At 58.6% G+C, this 20183-nt stretch overlaps 2 protein-coding genes across 2 annotated transcripts; one reads left to right on the top strand and one right to left on the bottom strand.

Moving 5' to 3' along the window:
* The first annotated feature begins 12423 nt into the window (after positions 1-12423).
* GGS23DRAFT_497061 (AEX-3 domain-containing protein) lies at positions 12424-15732 on the top strand. Its single transcript, XM_051514443.1, has 5 exons — positions 12424-12999; positions 13062-14081; positions 14141-14377; positions 14437-14884; positions 14944-15732. Exons 1-5 carry the CDS (start codon positions 12610-12612, stop codon positions 15519-15521), a joined length of 2673 nt encoding a protein of 890 aa, XP_051373096.1. The 5' UTR covers positions 12424-12609; the 3' UTR covers positions 15522-15732.
* A 1087-nt stretch (positions 15733-16819) lies between these two features.
* Positions 16820-19264, bottom strand: GGS23DRAFT_620218 (uncharacterized protein). Its single transcript, XM_051521081.1, has 2 exons — positions 18431-19264; positions 16820-18336 (listed from the first exon to the last, which is right to left on the bottom strand). The coding sequence occupies exons 1-2, from the start codon at positions 18803-18805 to the stop codon at positions 17365-17367; spliced, it is 1347 nt and encodes a 448-aa protein (XP_051373095.1). The 5' UTR covers positions 18806-19264; the 3' UTR covers positions 16820-17364.
* Positions 19265-20183: the final 919 nt, after the last annotated feature.

Genomic DNA, 20183 nt, shown 5'->3' with positions numbered 1-20183 from the left:
GTTTTGTATATTTGCCCTCTTGGGTTTGGTACTCCTTATTCCTGGAACCGATATGATAAGGCCAGCACCACTGACCCATCCCGTCCTAGACACCTCCTCTAACCTGCCCGTAAGCACTAGTTGCCTCCCTGTTACCTCATTGGGTGGACGGGGGCGTTGAAGATTTCACGGCGCCAAGCTACCGGGATTCTAGAACGTGGTCAAGATCCCTCCCGAGCTTTCCTGATGTGCAAGGTACCCAAGACCGGCGCATTGCCGGATTTTGCGAAATTGTGCCGGTGAAGACAACTTCACTTCATCATCTCAGGCGCCCAGGGGAGAGGCGAAAGGGGGGGGGGGGGGGGGACGGGGCGGATGGAATGCCACCAGAGACAATCGCCGACCGAAGTTTAGGATACCCATTCAGACGGCACTGACCAATCTCAAACGAATGGTTAGCGTTGCGTGGGGAGTAGACGTGCGTGGAAGTTGGCAGCAAGATCGCCGAAACTCGTCGAAATAGGGAACGTAACAATCCCCCAGAAGGCGATTAACGTGATCGTGCTCTATCCAATATCGGCGGAGAGCGAAAGTCTCCGCCATGGCGAGGAACGTCCTGCTTCGCGTCCCGAACCCGTGCATCGAGGGAGGTGAGAAAGTGTTTTCGTTGGGAAGACGAGGAGGGGAGGGTGTTGGGCCTGGTGTTCCCTACCTAGGTGCGCGATCCTCTGGTTGCAGTCAGGTCGCTCGCCGCGATGCCAGATGGGTGAAGTATGTGGCGATGCCTGCGCGAGAACTATTCTGCGTGACACGGCAGTGACAAGTCTATCCACCCATCATTCGGGATCTGGTCTATTGCAACGCTGGAATGAAGCCTATGGCACTTTGACGACATAGCTACCGTTCTCGCGACTTTGTGCCTCGCATACGGCCAATGATTACAATAATAACCCACCGGTATGAGAGAAGAGAAAACCCGAGAGCCGAAGGACGCGAAGGAGCATCACTTTCCGCGAATTCTAGGCGAGAAGGCCTGTCAATGCCTTGAAGATCGACAGGTGTGGTATTCGGGCCTATGTCCAGCTATCTATCTGGCATCAACTCGATTTGGGAACGAAGTCAAGTGACAAAGCGTAGCAACGCGGCAACGGGAATGGATCAGTAAGGTACGCGAAACACTCCTCCTCCGCCCGCGACAGATAACCTAAGCGAACCGCAAGCTACCCTTGGCTCTCATGGCAAATGAAACTCCCAGCGAGAAGTGCCATGCCAGTGATGGACGGGCACCCCGCTTGCCGCACCTGGTCCCCGTCGGCACCCGAGCATTGCCAGCGCATCATCCCCGGCGCAGACATGAAACATGAACTTAACGTTACCCTACGTCGAGAGCACTGTCAACAGGTAGTTATCAGCTTACCATCGCACGCGGCAAGACTAGGCGACAGTTGGCAGCCGATCATTGCGGCACACGGAGATCTATACGTATGCGCAAAAGAGAGCATTCTTCCCACATTGAGGTGGCGTCGAGAGCAACGTCGAGGGTAGCTTTGAGCACCCGCCTTCCCCCTCTATATCCAGCACTCGGAGAATCCTGTTAGATTCTGCCATATGAAAAATCCTCTTGTCCATCTTGATAACAAAACAGCGGCATTGTCGATATATCTAGTTCGCCCAGGCAACGACCCAAAACATCCCCCCGAAGTGGACACCACGCGCACACACACACACGCACACGTATCTTCGAGAAAAGAACAGTGTCCCCAATGTGCCGAAACGGCGAAGTCATCCTTCAATGGCCCGCTAACCGAGAGAGAGGTAAGCCGGGGTTAGGGCTTAACCGATGATAGCTCATACAATCAAGAGGGGAGGAGGAGGGGGAGGCAAGATGCAATACGACCCAGGACCTCCCACAGTCTAGATTGAGCCTTCGGGATGATGTTGTGTCCGATTGAGGAGGACCCGAGACACTTGCTTCTTGGGAAGTCGACAGGGTCCAATACACCTACGCCCTCTCCCCGATGCGTTGTACGATCACCGTCTTCACGTAGCCAGATGGCCAATTCCACTAGCAGAGATTGGCCAATGATTACAGTAAACAGCGCCGGGGTGCTGGAGGGCAGTGTATGCATGCGATTACCGCCCGTGGACAGAAGCAGCTCGCGGCCGGATCGACGAGAGGATATCATCGCCAGTGGATATAGAGCGGAAGAGGAAGAGGCTATATCCGGGAAGTAAGTTTTATGCGAGGAGCTGCCCTCCCGCGGACGGACAGTGACTAGGTGATCTAGCAACGATCAGCCGAGTCCTCTTTGCTCAGCTTCGTTTTGTTTGTCCCGAGCAAAATTTCAGTAGAGTATGCCGTCGCTTCGAGTGATCTAGTGATCCAGATACGACTCATCTCAGTCCCTCCCTTTACGTTTGCTGAAGGGAGAGGACCACCCCCCCCCCCCCCCTTTTCCCGCAAGGCCATCATTCCCTCGGGAAAGTAATACAGAACAGACACCTTCACGTCTACAACCCGTGGCCACTTTCGGTTGGTCGTCATCCGGCAGAAGATTATATGGAACGCTCCCCTGACACAGAGTGGCGAATATAGGTGCGGAGAGGGAAAGAAGAGGTGGACAGAAGGAGCCAAACACGAGAGTGCGAGGGCGGTGGGATTGGCAAATGAAAAGCAACCTCAATACACATGATCTACATCCATCTCGTATGGGGTCCGATCAGCGATCGAGTCTGTAATCTGAACCTCCCTTTTTTGCCTTGCCTCCCTCTTCCGTTGCCGGCCCAGTGCTTGGGCCCCGTTCCCGAGCCTTCGGGGAGCCGGCCAGCCCCGGAGAGGTAGTCTTATCGAATGCGGGTCTTGACCAATACGGGAAAGATGCGAAGAGAGCATCCGAGACAGACCAGCTCATATCAACGGGACCAGCATCGAGCTTCGTAATAACACGGCGCACTGGGAATTTAGTGGGTCCTGTTGGAATCCTTCCCGCTTTCGCCGTTACTATCACTTGTTTCGTGTTCTAAATACCCGGGACGGAGTTACATTTGTGGCGTCAGGTTCTCGGAAGGGAAGTTCTAGGTTCACAGCAGGAATACAAGTTATACGTACTCGAGGTAACTCGAAGGCAACTCGGTGAGCGGAGTGGCGCATCAGTAAATTAGAGGAACTGGGTGCTCGAGTCAAAGAGCTTCTGAGCCGAAGTTATAGGTACTAGGACTTTTGCCCCGTCAATTTTCTCTAAGCAAAGGGGACTGTCGAGAGGCAATAGGGCAAGAGAGCGGGCTCGGAGAGCCTGGTGAAGGTGCATAATGACAGAGCAGGAGTGCGAGAACGAAGAGCACACGCAGGCTCTATAGGCAGGTATATCGATGCGACGACGCGCACACGTAGCTCCGTAAAAGCGGCCACGATAGCGGCGTGTGCTAAGCTCGCACGAGGACACCCTTCTACTGGGTCCGCGCTAGTCTGGCCGCGTTGCCGTCGCACGTTTCTGCTCGATCTGTCCTGCTATACATGTGCTCGAATCTTGTGATCGCGAGGCCGAGTCTAGAACGCAGGCAGGCCCGGCGCGAACCGGTAAGCGGAGCTTAGGGCGCGGAGTTAGGCCCTGACCGCCGCATCGACGGGCGACGCATCCGATCGCGCGCGCCTGGGGAACGGACCGGTGTGCGAGGCTACGGGGCTCTGGGGCGGGCGGTTGCGGGAAGGCAGGTGGGAGGACGAGGTGATCGAGATAGCGAGTCGCGGCAGCGAGCTCATGCAGAAGCTGGGAGGGATCCTGGAGGGGGGGGGGTGGGCAGGGGAGGGCGAGGCCCCAGGCAGCTAGATGAAGACCGGGTGGCCTAGTTTTCCCGCTCGCTCGCTCGCTCGCTTTCTCTTCCCTCGCCGAGGTCTCTCCCCAGTTCCACGCGTGATACGAGTGCTAGACACAGGTGTGACGCTGTGGCAGAGGCGCGCGCGCCTTCGAGAAAGGGGCCGGCCGTCTACTTGCCCCGTCCCTAAGTCGCACTTGGCGGCAAGACATCCTCTCCTGCACACGCGCGGCGCTGTGCACACCTCTCAGCCCCCCGGGGTCGTCGCCCGCGGCCTAGCGCTCTTCACCGTGCCCTCGCCGTCGCCGCTCCGCCGGAGCCCAGACGCCTGGCCGCCGCCGCCGCCGCCGCCGCCGCGCGCCTCACCATCGCGACCGGCGACCCTTTCTCGCTGCGCGTACCGGCTGGCCCTCGGCCGCGCCAGGAACACGCCTCCTGGCGGCCGCGCCACGCTGGCTCCCCGCCTCCCCGACCGCCAGCGCCCGCAAGACATCGACGCCAGCGCAAGCACCGCCGTGGGCATGCGCGTGTATGTGTAGGGGAGACGACCGCCCACGCCAGGTACGCTCGCAGCTGCACGCCACTAGGTGGGCACGAAAGAACGCAAAGCCGGCAGGCTAGACCAGACACAAAGCAGAGCAGCGCCCCCGCAGGGCGGGGCCGCGGTGCGTGGCATATATACGCAGGACTGAGGCCGACTGCGCGCCAGGTTGGGATCGCTGTCTGCGAGCGCGCGCGCCGTGTATCGGGGCCTGCGCTACGTGGCTTTGGCTCGAGACTGGAGACGGGTTATCCGGGGCGGCTCGTGCCACGGCGTGTGATGGGGGTTTTAGGGGGGGGGGGGGGGGGGGAGACGTGGGAGGAGGCCAGCCTGGCGAGACGCCGCAAGCTAGATACCTGCTCGTATCCTCTGCTACCCGGCATCGACGGACGGGCGTCCTGCGTCTGGCCGTCATGCTAGCTAGCAGGCCGCCGCGGCGGGCGCCATGTTTCACGGGCGCGGCACCCTATGGCCGTATGGCGGAAACCAGCCTCCCCGACGCGGCGCCGCGACACCTACGACGCAGCCGACGGGAGCCTGCCCGGGCCCCTCGATTCCCCACCGGTGCTCCGAGCTTCTTGTCTCCCAGGGGTTCGGTCAGGGGCGCACGGCGCTCGATGCGCGCTCTCCTCGTAGCATCTCGAGTCTCGCGAAAAGTGTGCTTCGACCGATGAGCTTGGGCTCGGCCACAGACGCCGGCGCGGCTCCCGGGACAAAGTAAGTGGTTGTTGCGGGAAGAGGGGATGGGGACAAGACGGGATAGCCACTAGGTCACGACGGTATCTATGCACGTCGGCGCGGCCGGGGACGCCTGACGATAGCGACGCGAGATCGGCTGCGCGGCGGAGGCCGCATAAGTGTATAATCGAGGTCTTGCCGCCGGCTACTCGGCAGAGGTACCTGAGCGTGACTAGCCAGCCATACATCCAGCCGCGTTCTCTCCGCCCTTACACCTTCCCCCCCACGGGAAGCGCGTCGAGCGCCGGCGCGACGGAGAACGCTGGGCGCGCCGCAGCACGTAGCTCCCGTGCGCGCGCCCTGTCCCGACAGCGCGGGATACGTGCCCGTCCCTCTCGTCGCCCCCTGCCTCCGGACGCAAGGCACGAGCAACGCCTTGCGCCCTTTCGCCGAGGACACGGCTCGAGGAGGAGGTCCGTCCGCGCCTCCACGTCCGGCGGGAGACGTGTCTAGCCCGTTGAGACACGTACGTATAGGGTATGCGCCTACGTACACATCGCGGACACTCCTGCCGAGTCGACGAAGACCTAAACGATGTCTGATGGCCAGCGCTGGTACCTCGCGTGGGGGCATCCACAGGCCGCGGGCATACATCTATGTGTGTGGAGATATACGCACGACACGGGCTACCAGCGCTTCTTCTGAGACTGTCTGGGCAAGGCGAAGGGAGGCGACGCCGCGGTCCATGCGTGTGTGCCCTTTATTGCTCCTCCCCGTCCTACTCTACGCCCCTGGCGTCCGCGTATATGTGTCCGCGTGTACCTATCTAGAGTAGGGGAACGGGGAACGAGGGGACGGATGATCGAGCATTAATACACCTACCCAGAACTCTTATGACACTCAAGTCTGGCGTCGATTAATAGCATGTCGGAGACATGTCTAGTAGTTAGAGGGAGGGAGGCGAGGAGTTGGGTATGCGCCTATAAATATGTACGTAGACCGCCCGAAAGCCGCTATGTTGATACTACACAGCGTGTCTACACTCTATGTGTGCACTTCTCCCGTCTCGCTTCACGTCAATGAGCGTGACTATTCCGTCGTCGAACTTAGCTTCTTCGAATGCTATAGCCTCTCAAAGGAGGCATTTTCGTCCCGTCGTTGGTCACACAATTGGCTGAGGGAATATATACGGGGGCCACTCCGTGCCTATTTAGGGTGGTTACAGATAAACATCCAATATCCGGGCCCGACCCTGGGAATTTGTTACGAGATACCGGTACCCGGCTGGGCAGAGGAGTTGTCACATATTGGGGGAGGGGAGTTTTAGCGGGACCGACCTGCGAATTTAACCACGAAAGTCCGTCTCGATGACACCTCTCGTAGAGGTCCGGCTTGGAGGGACAGCCGCAGACACTCCGTTCGACTGATTGCTGACGGCGATAGCGGCACTTAATAAAGGACGACGATCCGGCTGAGCCCTAAGCCAAGCGCGAAGCAGAGCAAGAGCCAAGAACGCTGGAAGCCATTGGGCCCCCTTATGATGAGAGGCCGGAGGCCACTAGTCCAACGTGCGGCCGAGAGGGTTGACGGCAAGTTCGTGGACAGATAGGGGTGAAAGTCGTCGGCTGCCTGGTTCAGGAGAGCGTGTTGTGGGAAGACTGTATCTGGCACCGGACACCTTAACCGGCCCGTCTCCTATTGGACACCATGTAGGTTGGACCTGGACATGCTGCTGCTGCACGGCACGGGGTTGGCTACGGGGCGGGACGGGCTCGAGAGGAAGACAGGCAGGCGGAACTAGGATGATGGGGTGTTCGTTCTGCGGGTTTGCTCGGGTTATGCTGGTGATGTGGCCGATGGAGAGCGGATCTTCCGTTTTGGTGGAAGGCCGTCGTCGTCAGACCTACACACATGGCATGGTGCGGATCGTCCTGCGGAGCTGACGACACGGGCTTGTTCGTTCAGCTGATTGTTGTTGTTCGGTGGGGGAGGTTTGTTGGTGGAAGTTGAAGGAGAAGATCGTCTACCTTTACACCGAGGTGGATGCTATGAAGTACCGACCGACATCAGGTTGCTCAAGGTGGTTGGTTGCTTACCTAAGGCCGATTTGTAAGAGGACCTCTGGCGCACGTACCATGTAGGCACACCGGGAGGTACCTAGTCACGTGGGTGGGGGGAATGAATACAGGTTGGTTGTGGTGTGTACTCATAGGGTAGAAACCCCCAAGCACATTTCCATGGAAGCCCGCGAGCTGTGCCTTGACAACTGACAGCCAGACAGAGCGACGAATTGGCCTCTTCCACCACTCACGATCGCCAATTCCCCTGCCGCTGCAAGCTCGGATTGCCTGCCAGTCCCGTCTCGGCCTTAGCGCTGCTACGTGAACGCAACCGAATCACGGCTACAAGTGGTTAGGTCAGGGGTAAACCCAAGATCCTAGCAGCAAGGCCTAATTCGAGAGGCTGCCAAGCCGAATGGGCACCGCAGGGGTTACGGATCTGGCCGGAGGCTTTCTGTGGCGGTTATGGGGGGGGGGGTCACCAGCCGGCTCTCTTTGCCTCTCTCCCTCCCTCTCTTTTTCTCTCTCACTATCGACGTGGCGGCTATCCGGGTTTTCCCGACGGAGAGGAGGGGAGCGGAGGACAGAAACCCGAAAGAAAAAAGAGATGGAAATAGGACGTGGGGGAAGGAGAGATAACATCAGTAGGTTATAACCTTGCCTCAGGAGAAGGGCGAGAGAAACCAAGTCAGTCACACCGAGAACTAGGTGCCTTGGGGTATCGCGTTTACTAGGTTGGTAGTACTTACACCTACGAGTACAGAGAAGAGGGAAAATACAAACGACCATTCGGCCTATACCTTAATGCTGTTAGCGGCGACAGGCTGAGCTCATGGCGAGCGGCGCATCGAATGGGGCTAAGGAGATTGAAACACGTGCGATCGACGGCTCAATTTCATGCGGCGATCCCCTCTCTAGAAGCTTTTGCGAATAAGAACACGTTAGAGGTTACAGATATATTCGTAGCCTTTCGCCTCGGCTGAGTGCCGAAATGCGTTTGCTTGTACTCGGGTATGTATGCATATGCTCAATCTCGAATCGACCTGTGCGCGCGATATTTCACACAGGGTGAAAAATATTCATAGGTTGGCATGTATGTGTGCATCGTGCGCAAGCCGGCACTTATCACGGATACTATACGTCGCATGGCTGGCACGAAGGTGCTCTTGGGAAATAACCCCCCAATTTGCTGCTGCTAATGCGATGCGATCACTCGCCTTATCATGGCCGTTATGAGGGGTCGTGCTCGCTCGCTCTCGCTTTCTCTCTCTCTCTCTCCGGCTCTGTAGGGAGCATTGCCGAGGCCCTTCGGACTGACGATGGCCGCATATCTGTGCCTATCTAGACATATAGATCCTACCTACACATATAGATGGATGAAGCACTTAGCGCGGCTTCCGGCTGCAGCTAACCTAATCTGTGGCAAAGGTACGAAACCAGGATGGCAGCGTTTTAATAACAGACCTGTTAAGGTTCCCCGCCCCCCTACCGATCCCTGGTTGCTGCGTCGCCAGGGGGTTCTACGTGTGCTTGACGTGAAGAGAGATCAGCGAGAAAGACTTTTTTTTGTTTAAACAGGTTATATACAGACTGGAGTCCTGCGAGTCGAAACAGAGCCGATTGGTAGTGTACGTACTGTATGTAGGGGACGAGGGAGGGAGAGAAGGGGGGGGACTTTGGGGGGGGAAAAAAAAAAACCAAATCCCTGCTGCGGTATAAGTATTGTGGTATGACGGTTGGCTTCATCGCGGAGCCCGATTGAGGCCTGATGTCATCCCGAGACATCGAGTCAGCTCCAGCGGTGGTGGGCATACCTGGCCGACGGGACAGGACGGGGTGGGATGGGCTTGACACAATTGGGACAGGATGCTCAAGATCGGTTCTTGTGCCCACGGGGTTGCTGGTCTGCCGTTGACATCGATGGACTTGCATCGCGGTGCAGTAGTCGTGCAGGTTCCCTTTCCTGTTCCTATCGCCTCGGCAGCTCGCGGCTGGGTCGCTGCTACGTTGGCTACGAAGATGCTACGTCGAGTAGCCACATATGTATATACATACATACGTACGTACATACATTCCCTTCGTTCACCATGGGCAAAGCTGGGCTGCTCTGTCGCAATTCTTAGTTAGTTGACTAGCAGCTATTACGCCGAGGAGCACCTACGACATAGCACGTCTTAGCTGCCGGTCCAACAATTGTAAACCCGGGACCCAGCGGACGCTCCCTGGCGTCTGTAGAGGGTTTAGCTGTTCCAGAACGTCGGGAAGAAGAGGAGCAGGAGGATCAAGGCAAAACAAGACAAAAACAAAAAAGCAATCTGGAATCCACTCCGTACGCATGTACGCATCATGTATGTCCATATTTTCCTAGACTTGCTGTGGAGGGTCTGGACGTGCCGAAGATCCCGCCCTGGAAGGCTGGACGGCTTTCACATTTGCGAGAACTTGTGTGTCGCATTCGATTTGTCCGGCAGGTTATGGATGAATAAGCGAAGGAGGGCGGAGGCTGGCAGGGGGGGGGAGAAGCTCTGGCGTTTTACAGAATCCTGAGGTAGTCGTCCAACATGGGCAGGGGATGGCCCGTCGCTGTGGGGTCATAGCGTGCATACCAAGTCTCGACGTCGTATAGCTATATGTTAGTGCCCTCTTTAGCATGGGAGTGGGAAATGAAGGCTTCGAATAGGGTACTACCTACCTAACCTCCTCTTCTTGGTCTGTACAGTATACGTATGCCTACATGTATAGAATATGTATATATATGTATATATATTTTTACCAGTACGAGGTAAGCACCCAATCTATGAGTATGAAAGATGCAGTATCTGTTCCTGGAGGTAGGTAGGCTGAGATGGGTGTGGATTGGTTGGTGCACGCGGTGAGATGCGACGGACAGTAGCGTGTTGGCGTGTAGGGCCGAATGGCGGGAAGTGTTGGAATTGTAAATATGTCATGTGTGAGTGAGAGCTGGCATGTAGGTAGCATATATAGCGTTGTTGGAATCAATACAGATGTCACTCCCAAAGTCATGTCCTGCCCCATCGTACACGGGGCAGCTCATCGTTTGTTTTCATTTCTGTGATATATCTACACGTTGTGCATGGATGGAGGAGATGGGTCACCGAGAAGGCGACGGTACTTACGTAGGACTTGACTACCTGCGTACACGTAGGAGTCTACCCTTCATGCACCCCAGACAGCTTTCAGAGTGGATATCGCCTCCCGTGCACGTTGCCATCCTCCTCGTACTGTGCGCGAGTCCGTAACCGCGTTGCGCTGCCAAAAAGGGTTTGCCGCGGAAAGAGACGTATTAACATGGCAGATAACATGAGCGATTTAGTTGGCGACGACCTGAGAGAGAGAGAGGGAAAGGGAGAACAATAACTCCGGGTGAGTGGGGTAGGCCGCTGTGAGACATACTGTGTAGGTTGGTGAATGTGGGAGGTGTTCTGTATAGTAGTTCACCATGATGACATGGGCTTATTATCGCGACATAGGATAAGGTGTCTACCTACGTGGAGCAGGTAGCAGGTATCTACCTAGGTAGGTAATATATGTATCATCAGTAGCAATACCAAATGCATCATGTTTGCCGCCCTGTAGCCCCCCGTCTCTCTGCCGGTCTCCCTCTTTCGACATCGGACCTGATGTTTTCTTTTATATCCGTATTGTCTATTGTCGTATAATTCTCTTTCTGTACCCCCCGCCGGCTCCCGTTTCCACCTAAATGCAACCCGGCCTGAATCTCCTCGTCTTGTCTTCTTCCCTCTCCAAGGTTTTGCCACCTAAACCTAGACTTCACGTCCTGTCCAAACCCATGCATCTGCCGACCTGCGGATGCATCCTCCCAAGAGACATTCGGACGGCGATTGCATAGGTATGAACGCGGCTGCACGTCTCTATGTGTAAGTATGTAGGTATGTCTGTATGTAGGTAACTGAATGGCAGAGATAGGGAGCGAGCAGCTTATGCATGCGTGGTGGCGGTTCGCCGTGGCCCCCTTTTCCAGCGCTCGTCAACCAGCCGTTCCTCTCGCGCTCCCCCCGGGCCTGGCAAGGTGCTCCCATCATTGGCCGTAACGGGAAACCCAGTGGACCTGTCCCAATCTCGACGGAGCTGGGGGGGTCCCCGGTGGGCCGTTTGGGCTCAGCAGCAAGGTACGCGGTACGTAGGTACTACCGTAGGTGGTAGCAGACTGACAAGAGGGCTTGCGACATAGGTACTGGATACCTGGAGCACAGCGTGTCGGGTGTAGGCTGGGGTAGTGTGAAATGCCTGAATCATACCCAAATCATACCCAGATCACACCCAAATCTCACCTGGCGAGACTGGTTGTCACTTGCGGAACAGGTCTCAGGTACAACTGACCCCCCCCTTCCCCCCGTCCCCTAGCTTGCAGCCGGGTGCCGCTCCCCTGGCGCGCCGCCGGTGCTGTACCTGGCCGTACCCTGCAGCAGCTTGCACCTGCAGCAGCCTGGCTAGACGTTCGCGCCATGCAAACCCCCTGGGTTCTATTATTTCCCCGTCCCAGCCATGCGCTACTAGAGTAGTATGTACCTATCTAGCCTGCACCTATTGTGCCTATACTATGTACCTCGGTACCCTATGCATGTACATCCGTCCGTCCAGCCGTGGCATCACAACCATCACCGCCCTCCTCCTCCTCCTCCCCCTCTTTCTCCCCCGTCTTCGTGTCTCTCTGCCCGTCTGCCTGCCCGTCTGTCGTGAGGCCTGCCAGGTCGTGTCGGTCTCGGCTTCGTCGCACCCGTCACGATACACGACAACTCCACGATACACGCATCGCACACGGCAGTACAGTACGTGCGTATCTACACATTGCACGTTGCCTACAACCTGCCTGCGTGGACGCATGTACGCAGGTACCTGTGTTCCAGTCTGCCGCCTGCGAGCCCGCATTGACGTTCTTTTCTTCTTCTGTTTTTGTTTTTTGCGCTGCTTCGTCGGCCTCGTCGGGGCAAATCTCCCCTTTCTCGCCCTGTTGCCCGGCCCTGACGACCTTACAGGCAGCTCATCCACACCACCCCTACCACTCCCTTCCACCCCTGCACCCGGAGTTGCACCCCCAATACCCTCGCATCCTTTTCAACCACCAACCCTGCGTCCTCTGCCTCTCTCTCCCTCTGAGCGTCTCTCCTTTTCCCTCTTCTTGAGCGCCGTCTGCTCCTCCGCCGCCGTCCCTCACCTTCCACATTCTTTTCCTTCCCCCCTTCCCCCCCCCCACTTCGAGCAGTTGCAGCGAGCCTGTATTCTGTCCTCCTCTCCCGTTCTCATTGCGAGCTTTGTCGCCGAGGAGCTGTGGTAGTTGGCTTCTGGTCTCTCGATCGGGAGCAGCTTATACGCGGGAGGGTCGTCGACAGAATTGGCTGAGGAGCAAGTTCCGTCTGCTGATCGGGTCCGGATGTACAGCGGTTGATATCGTCCGGCTGTTCTGGCTTTACTAACGTGAAACGCCCCCGATCTACGCCCACAGGACGGCAACGCAGCAGCATAGCTAAAGGAGGTCGTATCCCACCATAGCACAACATGGCGCCCTCGCTCAACACGCACTCTTCTTTCACGCGTCCGCGTACCAGCGACCGTGATGCTCGCCCCAGCACCCGCGACCAGGGCGATACCAACCTGATCATCCCCAGCAGGACTTCCTCCCTCCACTCGCGCATCACCCAACCCATCCCTTCGACGCTCAATGTTAAGCCTCAGCAGCGAACGCCCAAGACGCTGACCCATGCCTACATGGTCTGCGGCGTGGGAAGGGAGCCGTCTCAATGGGTCAAGGCTCCCGCTCCGGCTCAGGGCAAGATAGGCCACATGAAGGGCGCCGTTGGCCAGTTTTGGCTCCCCGAGATTCTAGGAAGTAGCCCGCGTCTCGAACAAGACAACGAGGTCGCTCGTGCCTTGCATGCAGCCATGAGAGTAAGTCGATTTGGCGAACAGGAGCTCCGTCCTTCCTACCCCCTTACTAACCATCGACCCAGGCGTGCTTCCCTCACGATGTCGAGATATGTACTGGCCGCGCCCAGCCTCACTGTGTCCACCACGCCTTCGTTCTCCAGCAGGATTCGTCGCACACTCTGTACGGCATCTGTCTTCGTGTTTGGTCGAGGGCAGACGAGAAGAGGGCCGAGACGATCAGGGACCTCAGGAAACGCACCGAAACGGACTACTACGACAATGCTGACGAAACCTACTGGATCCCGTACTGCTTGTCGTTCCTCTCTCGATACCCCCTGTACAATCTCCTGGGCGACTACTTGCGAGGAATGTGGATTCACTGGAACAAGGCGACGAATCTCTTCCACGCCGAGGAAGTCTCGCGCATCCTGAGCTTCCCCGCCCCGAGGCTCAACGACTTGGTTCGGATCGACATGAAGGATTACGCGCTGTGCTACCAATTCCCGTCCTCGCCCACCGGATTTCAGAACTTCGCCATGTGGCCGCTGTGGACCTGTCTTTCGATTCCCAACATCGTTGGCGTTATCGAAGCTGCCATCTCCCCCACTCGACGAATCATCTTTGTCAGCCATTACCCCGCGATGCTGACCATGGCTGCCGAGACCGTTCGATTCTGCGTCCGCGTGTACGAATGGAGTGGTCTTTACGTTCCGGTTGTCCATGCCCGGCACGCGAAGGAACTGGTTGAGGAGCCCGGTCCGTATATCCTCGGTCTCACGGCCGAGTGCCGATCTCTGTTCACCGCACCGAACGACGCCCTAGTGATCGACCTCGATCGCAATTTCGTGCTTACTTCGAGCCCGCCCACCGCGCTCAATGCGAACCAACGCAATAAGTTCGTCACTCGGCTGACTCAGGCGTTGAATGGGGATGTTACGCCGTCGGGCGTGCCTCAACACCTACGATCAGCCTACGGAGGTGGGAAGCTGGTGCCTGCCGGCCAAATTATCGTCATGCGTGGAGAGGTAGAGTCTATCCAGGACCCCGAGTGGTGGAACCAGGACGCGGTCATGTCCGTGATGGACCACATCTGCGAGAAAATGGTATGTATTCTTTGTCTATCTGCTCGTTCCTTGTTAGCGGTACTAACCATTTGACGTAGGGTCGCAACACTGGATTGAAGGCCGTTTTCGGTGGTTCCGTCAAGAAACCGCTGATGACTAAGGTTTCGATGAGACATCTGAACGAGATCGTAAGGGAGCGGAACCAGTACTCTCGGGACGCCTTAGAAGCGTGGCAAGACTTCATCAACCTTAAGGGCCGTATGGATACGGAACTCAGCAAGGTTACGAAGCGAAACAACTACCTCGTCGAGGAGCTGGAAAGCTGGAAGCAGCAGGTAAACCCACCATTTCTCCCTCTTTTATAACTATTGCACGATGCTGACATGGGTTACAGTTCCTCAAATTCCAGGCCTTTGCCGAGCAGCTCACGAAGGAGACCCAGGATCTTAAGGCGAAGATCGAGAACCACAAGCGGGAGAACCGCAGACTCGGCGGTCTCATCGACCAGCAGAAGGACGATAATTCCCGCCTCACTGTCCGCCTTTCCGGCACCGAGAAGCAGCGAGACGACGCCCTCGAGGCCCTCGTCCTCCAGCAGGAGATCGCCGAGGAACTCGAGCGGGAACGCAAGCGAAACAAGAAGGAGTTGGCGGCACTCCAGCACACGAATGTCACCATTGCACGACAGCGTGATGAGGCGCGCCGCGTGGTCCTACACCTGCGCAGCCTGATCGGCGGCCAATCCCACCACATGGAGCACTTGGTTCAGTCATTGACGACGCGTGAGGACTTGGCTAGCGAGATCGAGGAGGGCTTCGAGGAGGAAGATGAGAATGATGACAGTAAGTTTTTCTCCCTCCTATCGACGTGAAGGAGTCGCTGACGGGTGTGATTTTCCAAGACCACGGAATGAAAAGCTCCAGCCGGGCTAGCCAGCGTCACTCCACGGCTAGCTTCCATGACGTGGCGGACCGTCACCTCAAGGATAAGACGGACGCCATCTCTCACATTATTCGGAATATTGCAGAGCAATGCCAAGCGGCCGTCGAGGGCCTTCAGCTCGCCCAAGACGCCGAGCTGGAGTCGTTGAGATCTGCTCGCCGGGCTAGCAATATATCAACTGTCGCTAGTGAGGATGGCCATGATCACTCGGCAGCCACCTCCGAGGTTGGCGACGACAGCCTCCTCCACCCTTCGGGGCGTGTCTCCAGCATCCCCCCCACACCGGACTTGATCCCCAACCGAAGCAGCACCGCCCTATCCATGGCGTCGACGATGACCACCCCAGAGCGGGCTAGCCAGCAGTACAGCATGCACAACGATATCCCCACTAAGATCGTCGAGGACGACGAGGACTTGGCGGAGCGAAGCGAGAGCGATGCTATCTCTCACGAGCCTGGCACGGTCGGTAAGTCCGCCGAGGGGCTCATTCACCGTCGGTCTGGCGCCAGAATAAGCGCTCTCGGTGGGGCCCGGTGACGGTTTGCCCTTTAGTAGATAGTTGCATGGACGGAGTCGGTGGTGGTATGTTTCGCTATGTTTAACCTCTGGAGAGAATTTGGGTTCGGGACGACGCGGTTCCTCCTCCCCCTCGGCCCCAGATCCCGCTCGCGTACGGACTCTTTTATTTATACCTCTGGCTGGAAGTCCCTATGGATTAGCACGGCGTTCTACTCTACGAAGAGTTTCCCTGGTTCTCATCCCTCCCCCCCTTTCCCTCCCCCCTCTCCCTTAACTTTTCTTTATCCCTTCGCAAAACCTTTATCGCCCGTCGGCTCTGCTCTTAATTTTCTTTTCTTCTCCAGAGGCACCGGAAGCGACTCGGGGTGTGGAGGGAGAGAGAGTCGGGTTGGTTCGGCACCGGCAGAGAAGGAGCCTACCCCGGTTAACGCTGTTCGGTGATGTGTGAGCGCGTGGTGGAAAAAGGCGTGGCGAAAATGCGTCACTCCCTCGTCTCTTTTGTGTGTGGCAGTGGGCGGTTTGTGGTGGTCGTATGCGGGCTGTCGGTTGAGGACCTTTCTCGTCCACAGTGCCGGGCTGGGAAGGCCTCGTTTCCTGTCTGTAATTACTGCTATTTACGACCCCTGGTCTACGACGCACGGGGCAAATAGGAGCTACTTTGAACAAACCCTCCCTCCCAGGGGCCCTTCGTACGTAGTCTTTTTGTTCTCCGACTATTGACGGCGGCCTCACGGAGGCTGGCTTTTTCGGTATGGGTGTGTCGTTTGACTTGTATTACACTTTAGCATCAGCGGCATTTTTCTCAGCGGGGGACGGATGGGCAGGATGGGGAGAGACAGGTCCCTGAGGTTTTATGGCAGCGGAACTCTCTATCTATCTATCATCAGCTTTCAATCCAAGCGACGACTAGTTTTATATCCTTTTAGTATTCCGCCTCGCCTTTATTTCATGTATTCCCCCCTGCCATTTCCGACTCGCGTGTACGCATACACACTTATCTCCTCCCGTCAGCTCTCAGCAGACAAAGGCGAGAGCAGTGCCTTCAGCCACGCCTGTCCAAGTCGCTCACACCCCCGGGTACTGTTGCTCTCCCTCCCTCTCCCTCTCTCAGCTAACACACCCGAAACACGACGATCACACGGCCGCAAGGCGGCATCTTCCGCCGCAGGCGCTGCCTGCCGCGAGAGCTAGCTGCGCCCCGCCGTCTTCGCGCGGCGCGCCCGACGAGGCGGCGCGGGCAGAGAGCCGAGCAAGGAAGATGCCCCCCCCCCCCCCCCCCGAGGCCACGCACAGCGCAGCGCGCGCCGCCGTCTGCGCCCAAGGGCGGGCTCCGGACCGGGAGAGCGTTCGGGCCTGCCGGAGAGGCCTCGGACCGGCTGGGCAAACATAGCTGCGCCCCAATGCCGCGGGTCCTAGGTCTCCAAAACGTGGCGGTACAGACGCGCGGGCTGCGCAAGGCGTGGAGGCGCGCCCTGGTTCCTCACTCTGGGCCCGGGACGCCGCGCTGTGGGAGCGGCTGCTGCGGGCGAATACCCGAGGTCCCGCTGGGATGCGGTCAGCTCGTCCCACGGCTTTAGCCAGCGCGCGGGTGCGTGTTTGGCCAGCCGGAGCGGTCAGGCCTCGCGCTGCGGTCTTAGTAGTAGACGCGCGCTGTTGGTCGGGGCAGGTGGTCTTCTGGCCTTCGGGGGAGACGGGTAGAGAGATTGCGTTACAAGAGAGCGGAACCTGAAATGTATTCCTTACATAGAGGAAAACCTGAACCGTAGCAGTACACATAGCCTTGTCCCCACTCCACCCCTATCCATACAACCCCCGGATTAACGCCCATCCCTCTAATCCATCCCTCTCTACCTGTTAGCCCCTACTCCTCCGCCCCCTCCTCCAGCTCCGCCCACTCCCCGACCCCCAACTTATCAAACAGCTCCGCCATGAAGGTCGGCTCGCGGTCGCGGAAGCGCCGGCCCTCGTCCGCCGAGCGCGACGCGACGTAGACGAGGCCGGGCGCGCCGAGCGCGTCGCGGCCCGCGGCGCGGCGGAACGTGCAGGCCGGGCGTAGGGCGCAGACGGGCACGCCGTCGCCGCTCCTCGCCAGCGCGTCCTCCGCCGACAGATCGCGCAGCTCGAAGCGGTCCGGGTGCGCGCGCAGCGCCGCGGCGCCCGCCGGCCCGCCCGCGAACTCGGGGAACGCGAACGTCGCGCGGCCCAGCGTCGCCTCGGACGCGTGCAGCCGCTCGCGCAGCCGCAGCGCCGGCGCCACCACCGTGTCGCGCAGCTCGCGCGCCGCCGCCGCGCCCGCCGCCCGCCGCTGCGGCGCTCGCTGCCGCCGCTGCGGCGCCGCCAGCGCCGCCGCGTACGGGAAGCGCATCAGCGCCGCGAGCTCGCGCGTCAGCTGCGCGACGCGCGCGGCCCGCGCGGCCGCGTACTCGGGCCGCCGCGTCGGGTCCGCGCCGTGGCCGGCGCGCTCGAGGTCCGCCGCCGCCAGCTCCCACCACAGCGGGCTGTCGCTCTCGCCCCACGGCGGCGGCTCGACCCCGGGCTCGGCGCGCACCTCCTCCGGGAACACGACGCCGACGAGCGGCGCCACGAGCACCTCGTCGTGCAGCCAGCGCGCCGCCAGCGCCACCAGCACGTCCTCGTCGCGGCCCTCGAAGCGCGCGAGCGCCGCCACGTCGCGGTGGCGCGCCATGCGCACCGCGAGGTTCGCGGCGCTGCGGCTGCGGCCCGCTGCCGCGACCGGCAGCCGCGTCGTCGTCAGCTCCTCGCGGTCGACGAACGCCGCCTCGAGCCACTTGAAGATCCAGTTGTCGAGCGCCGTGAACAGCGCGGCGTATGCCTGCGGGCGGTGAGCGAGCGGCTCAGCGGGGCGGGAAGGGGGGCGTCGGGACGGCCGCATAGAGAAAGCCTCCAGACAGCCGGAAGAGACTTACTTCGTGGAACTCGGCAGCGCCGATCGGGTCCGCCGGCACGTAGGGGCTTGCGGGCCCGTCTCGCTCGCCGCCGGGGCTCTGGCTGAGGGCGATCTGGTGCTGGACGGTGACGTCAGCGAGGTCGCGGCGCAGGCGCGCGATCTCGTCCTCGTGCTGGCGCCGCAGCTTGTCGTCCGCTCTCGCGCGGGCCTCGAGGTCCTCGATTTGCACCTGTCGCGACCGGTGCAGCCGCTCGATCTGCCGCCGCTGCCGCCGGGTCCGCGACTGCTCCTGCTCCAGTACTTTGAGTAGTGACGGCAACGCCTTGTACGGCGCCAGCGGCAGCGCGCCGTCGTCGTCGCCGCTTTTGCTGTCGCGCCTCTCTGTGCCCGACATGTTTCTCTTCTCGTTTTCTTTTGTCGTCTCCAGGGCCTTCTCTCGTGTGCGACACAGTCCGGTGGTAATGCGGACGGGGGGAGGGGGGGGGGTACGACGAGTTGTGGACCAGTGGGTGTGTGTGCGATGTGGTTTCGTTTGTCTCGCCAGTCAGGTTAACGAGAGGGGGAAATCGAGGTTTCACTGATTTATTCGTAAGAATATCCGCCTCTTTTTCCTTCTTCCGTAGACAGCACCAGTCGCTCTAAGTCCATGTCAATAGCATTGACCGAAAGCGTTGTGGCGCTTTACGATATAAGGGTATTTATACACATTGTGGCATTCCGTGAAAGCGCGAGCTAGATCATTCCTAGAGAGCAGCACGCCGACTCATTCACACAAAGCCGGCTCGACTTGCGCTAGATGCCGTTTCCGAACAGCACAAAGGCTCCAGGCGTAAGCCTGCTTTTGTTCCGGTACTTTGGAACTTGCTCGCTGACAGGAGAGACAGGGTGGGCCTAAACCGCGACATTTTATATTGGCATAGTCTGAACGCTGGAAAGTCTCGGGCTTGGTTGGCTTGGGGTTGCTCTTCGCGTTGGCGCTGATGCCAGCATCTACCCACGATAAGTCAGGTGTAGGTATTACCTCCCTTATCTGCCTTCGCTCACATGGCGATGTGCGCCCGCTTTGGCCCCCCCCCCCCCACGCGACCCGTGAGGGTTATATGAATGATTCCTTGCCAGAGGAATTATCCATATTCGTCTCGTGTGCGTGAACCCAAGTACTCATAGATTAAATGGGCCCTGTTGCATAGGCAATTTTTGAGACAGTGAAATTTAATTTGGCATCGTTTGGACAAAATAAGACCACCTAGCTGGACTGGGCGTGCGAGCCCGAGGCGACGACTTCTTCCCGAGCTAAGAGGCTGGCGGCAGAGGCCAGACTGCGTCCCACAGGCTATTGTCAGTGGAGCGAGTGTCGACGAAGCTCGGCGCGAAAGATTCCAGACCTCTATGCGTTTACATGGACGAGAGTAGAATGTCTGCCAATCTGCTCGCGTTGGAGTTGTCATTGCTCAGCGCCCCTACACGTGCGCGTGGGTTATCATGGTGAGATCGTGACGATAGGAAGAGCGAGAGCCGCCAAAGGAGAAGAGACAAGAAAGCCCACGTATTAAGTCGAAGGTTGAATTTACCCTGATCCTGCCGGGGGGCGGTTGCGACATTCCAGCGGCTGTCCATGGGATAGAGATCCGAAAGGAACGGTAAGATTACTGGCTACGTGGCATATCAGCCTATTTAAGCCCTCCTCATTCGCTCGCTCGCTCTGCACCCCAGACTGCTCCCAAGTCGCATCTCTCTCTCCGAGCAATACTAATCTGAGTTAATGGGCAGCT

Source organism: Durotheca rogersii (genome assembly GCF_024521655.1).
Source record: "Durotheca rogersii strain YMJ 92031201 chromosome Unknown GGS23scaffold_7, whole genome shotgun sequence".
In the NCBI taxonomy this organism is placed as follows: Eukaryota; Fungi; Ascomycota; class Sordariomycetes; order Xylariales; family Xylariaceae; genus Durotheca; species Durotheca rogersii.
This window is presented reverse-complemented; position numbering and strand designations above follow the sequence as displayed.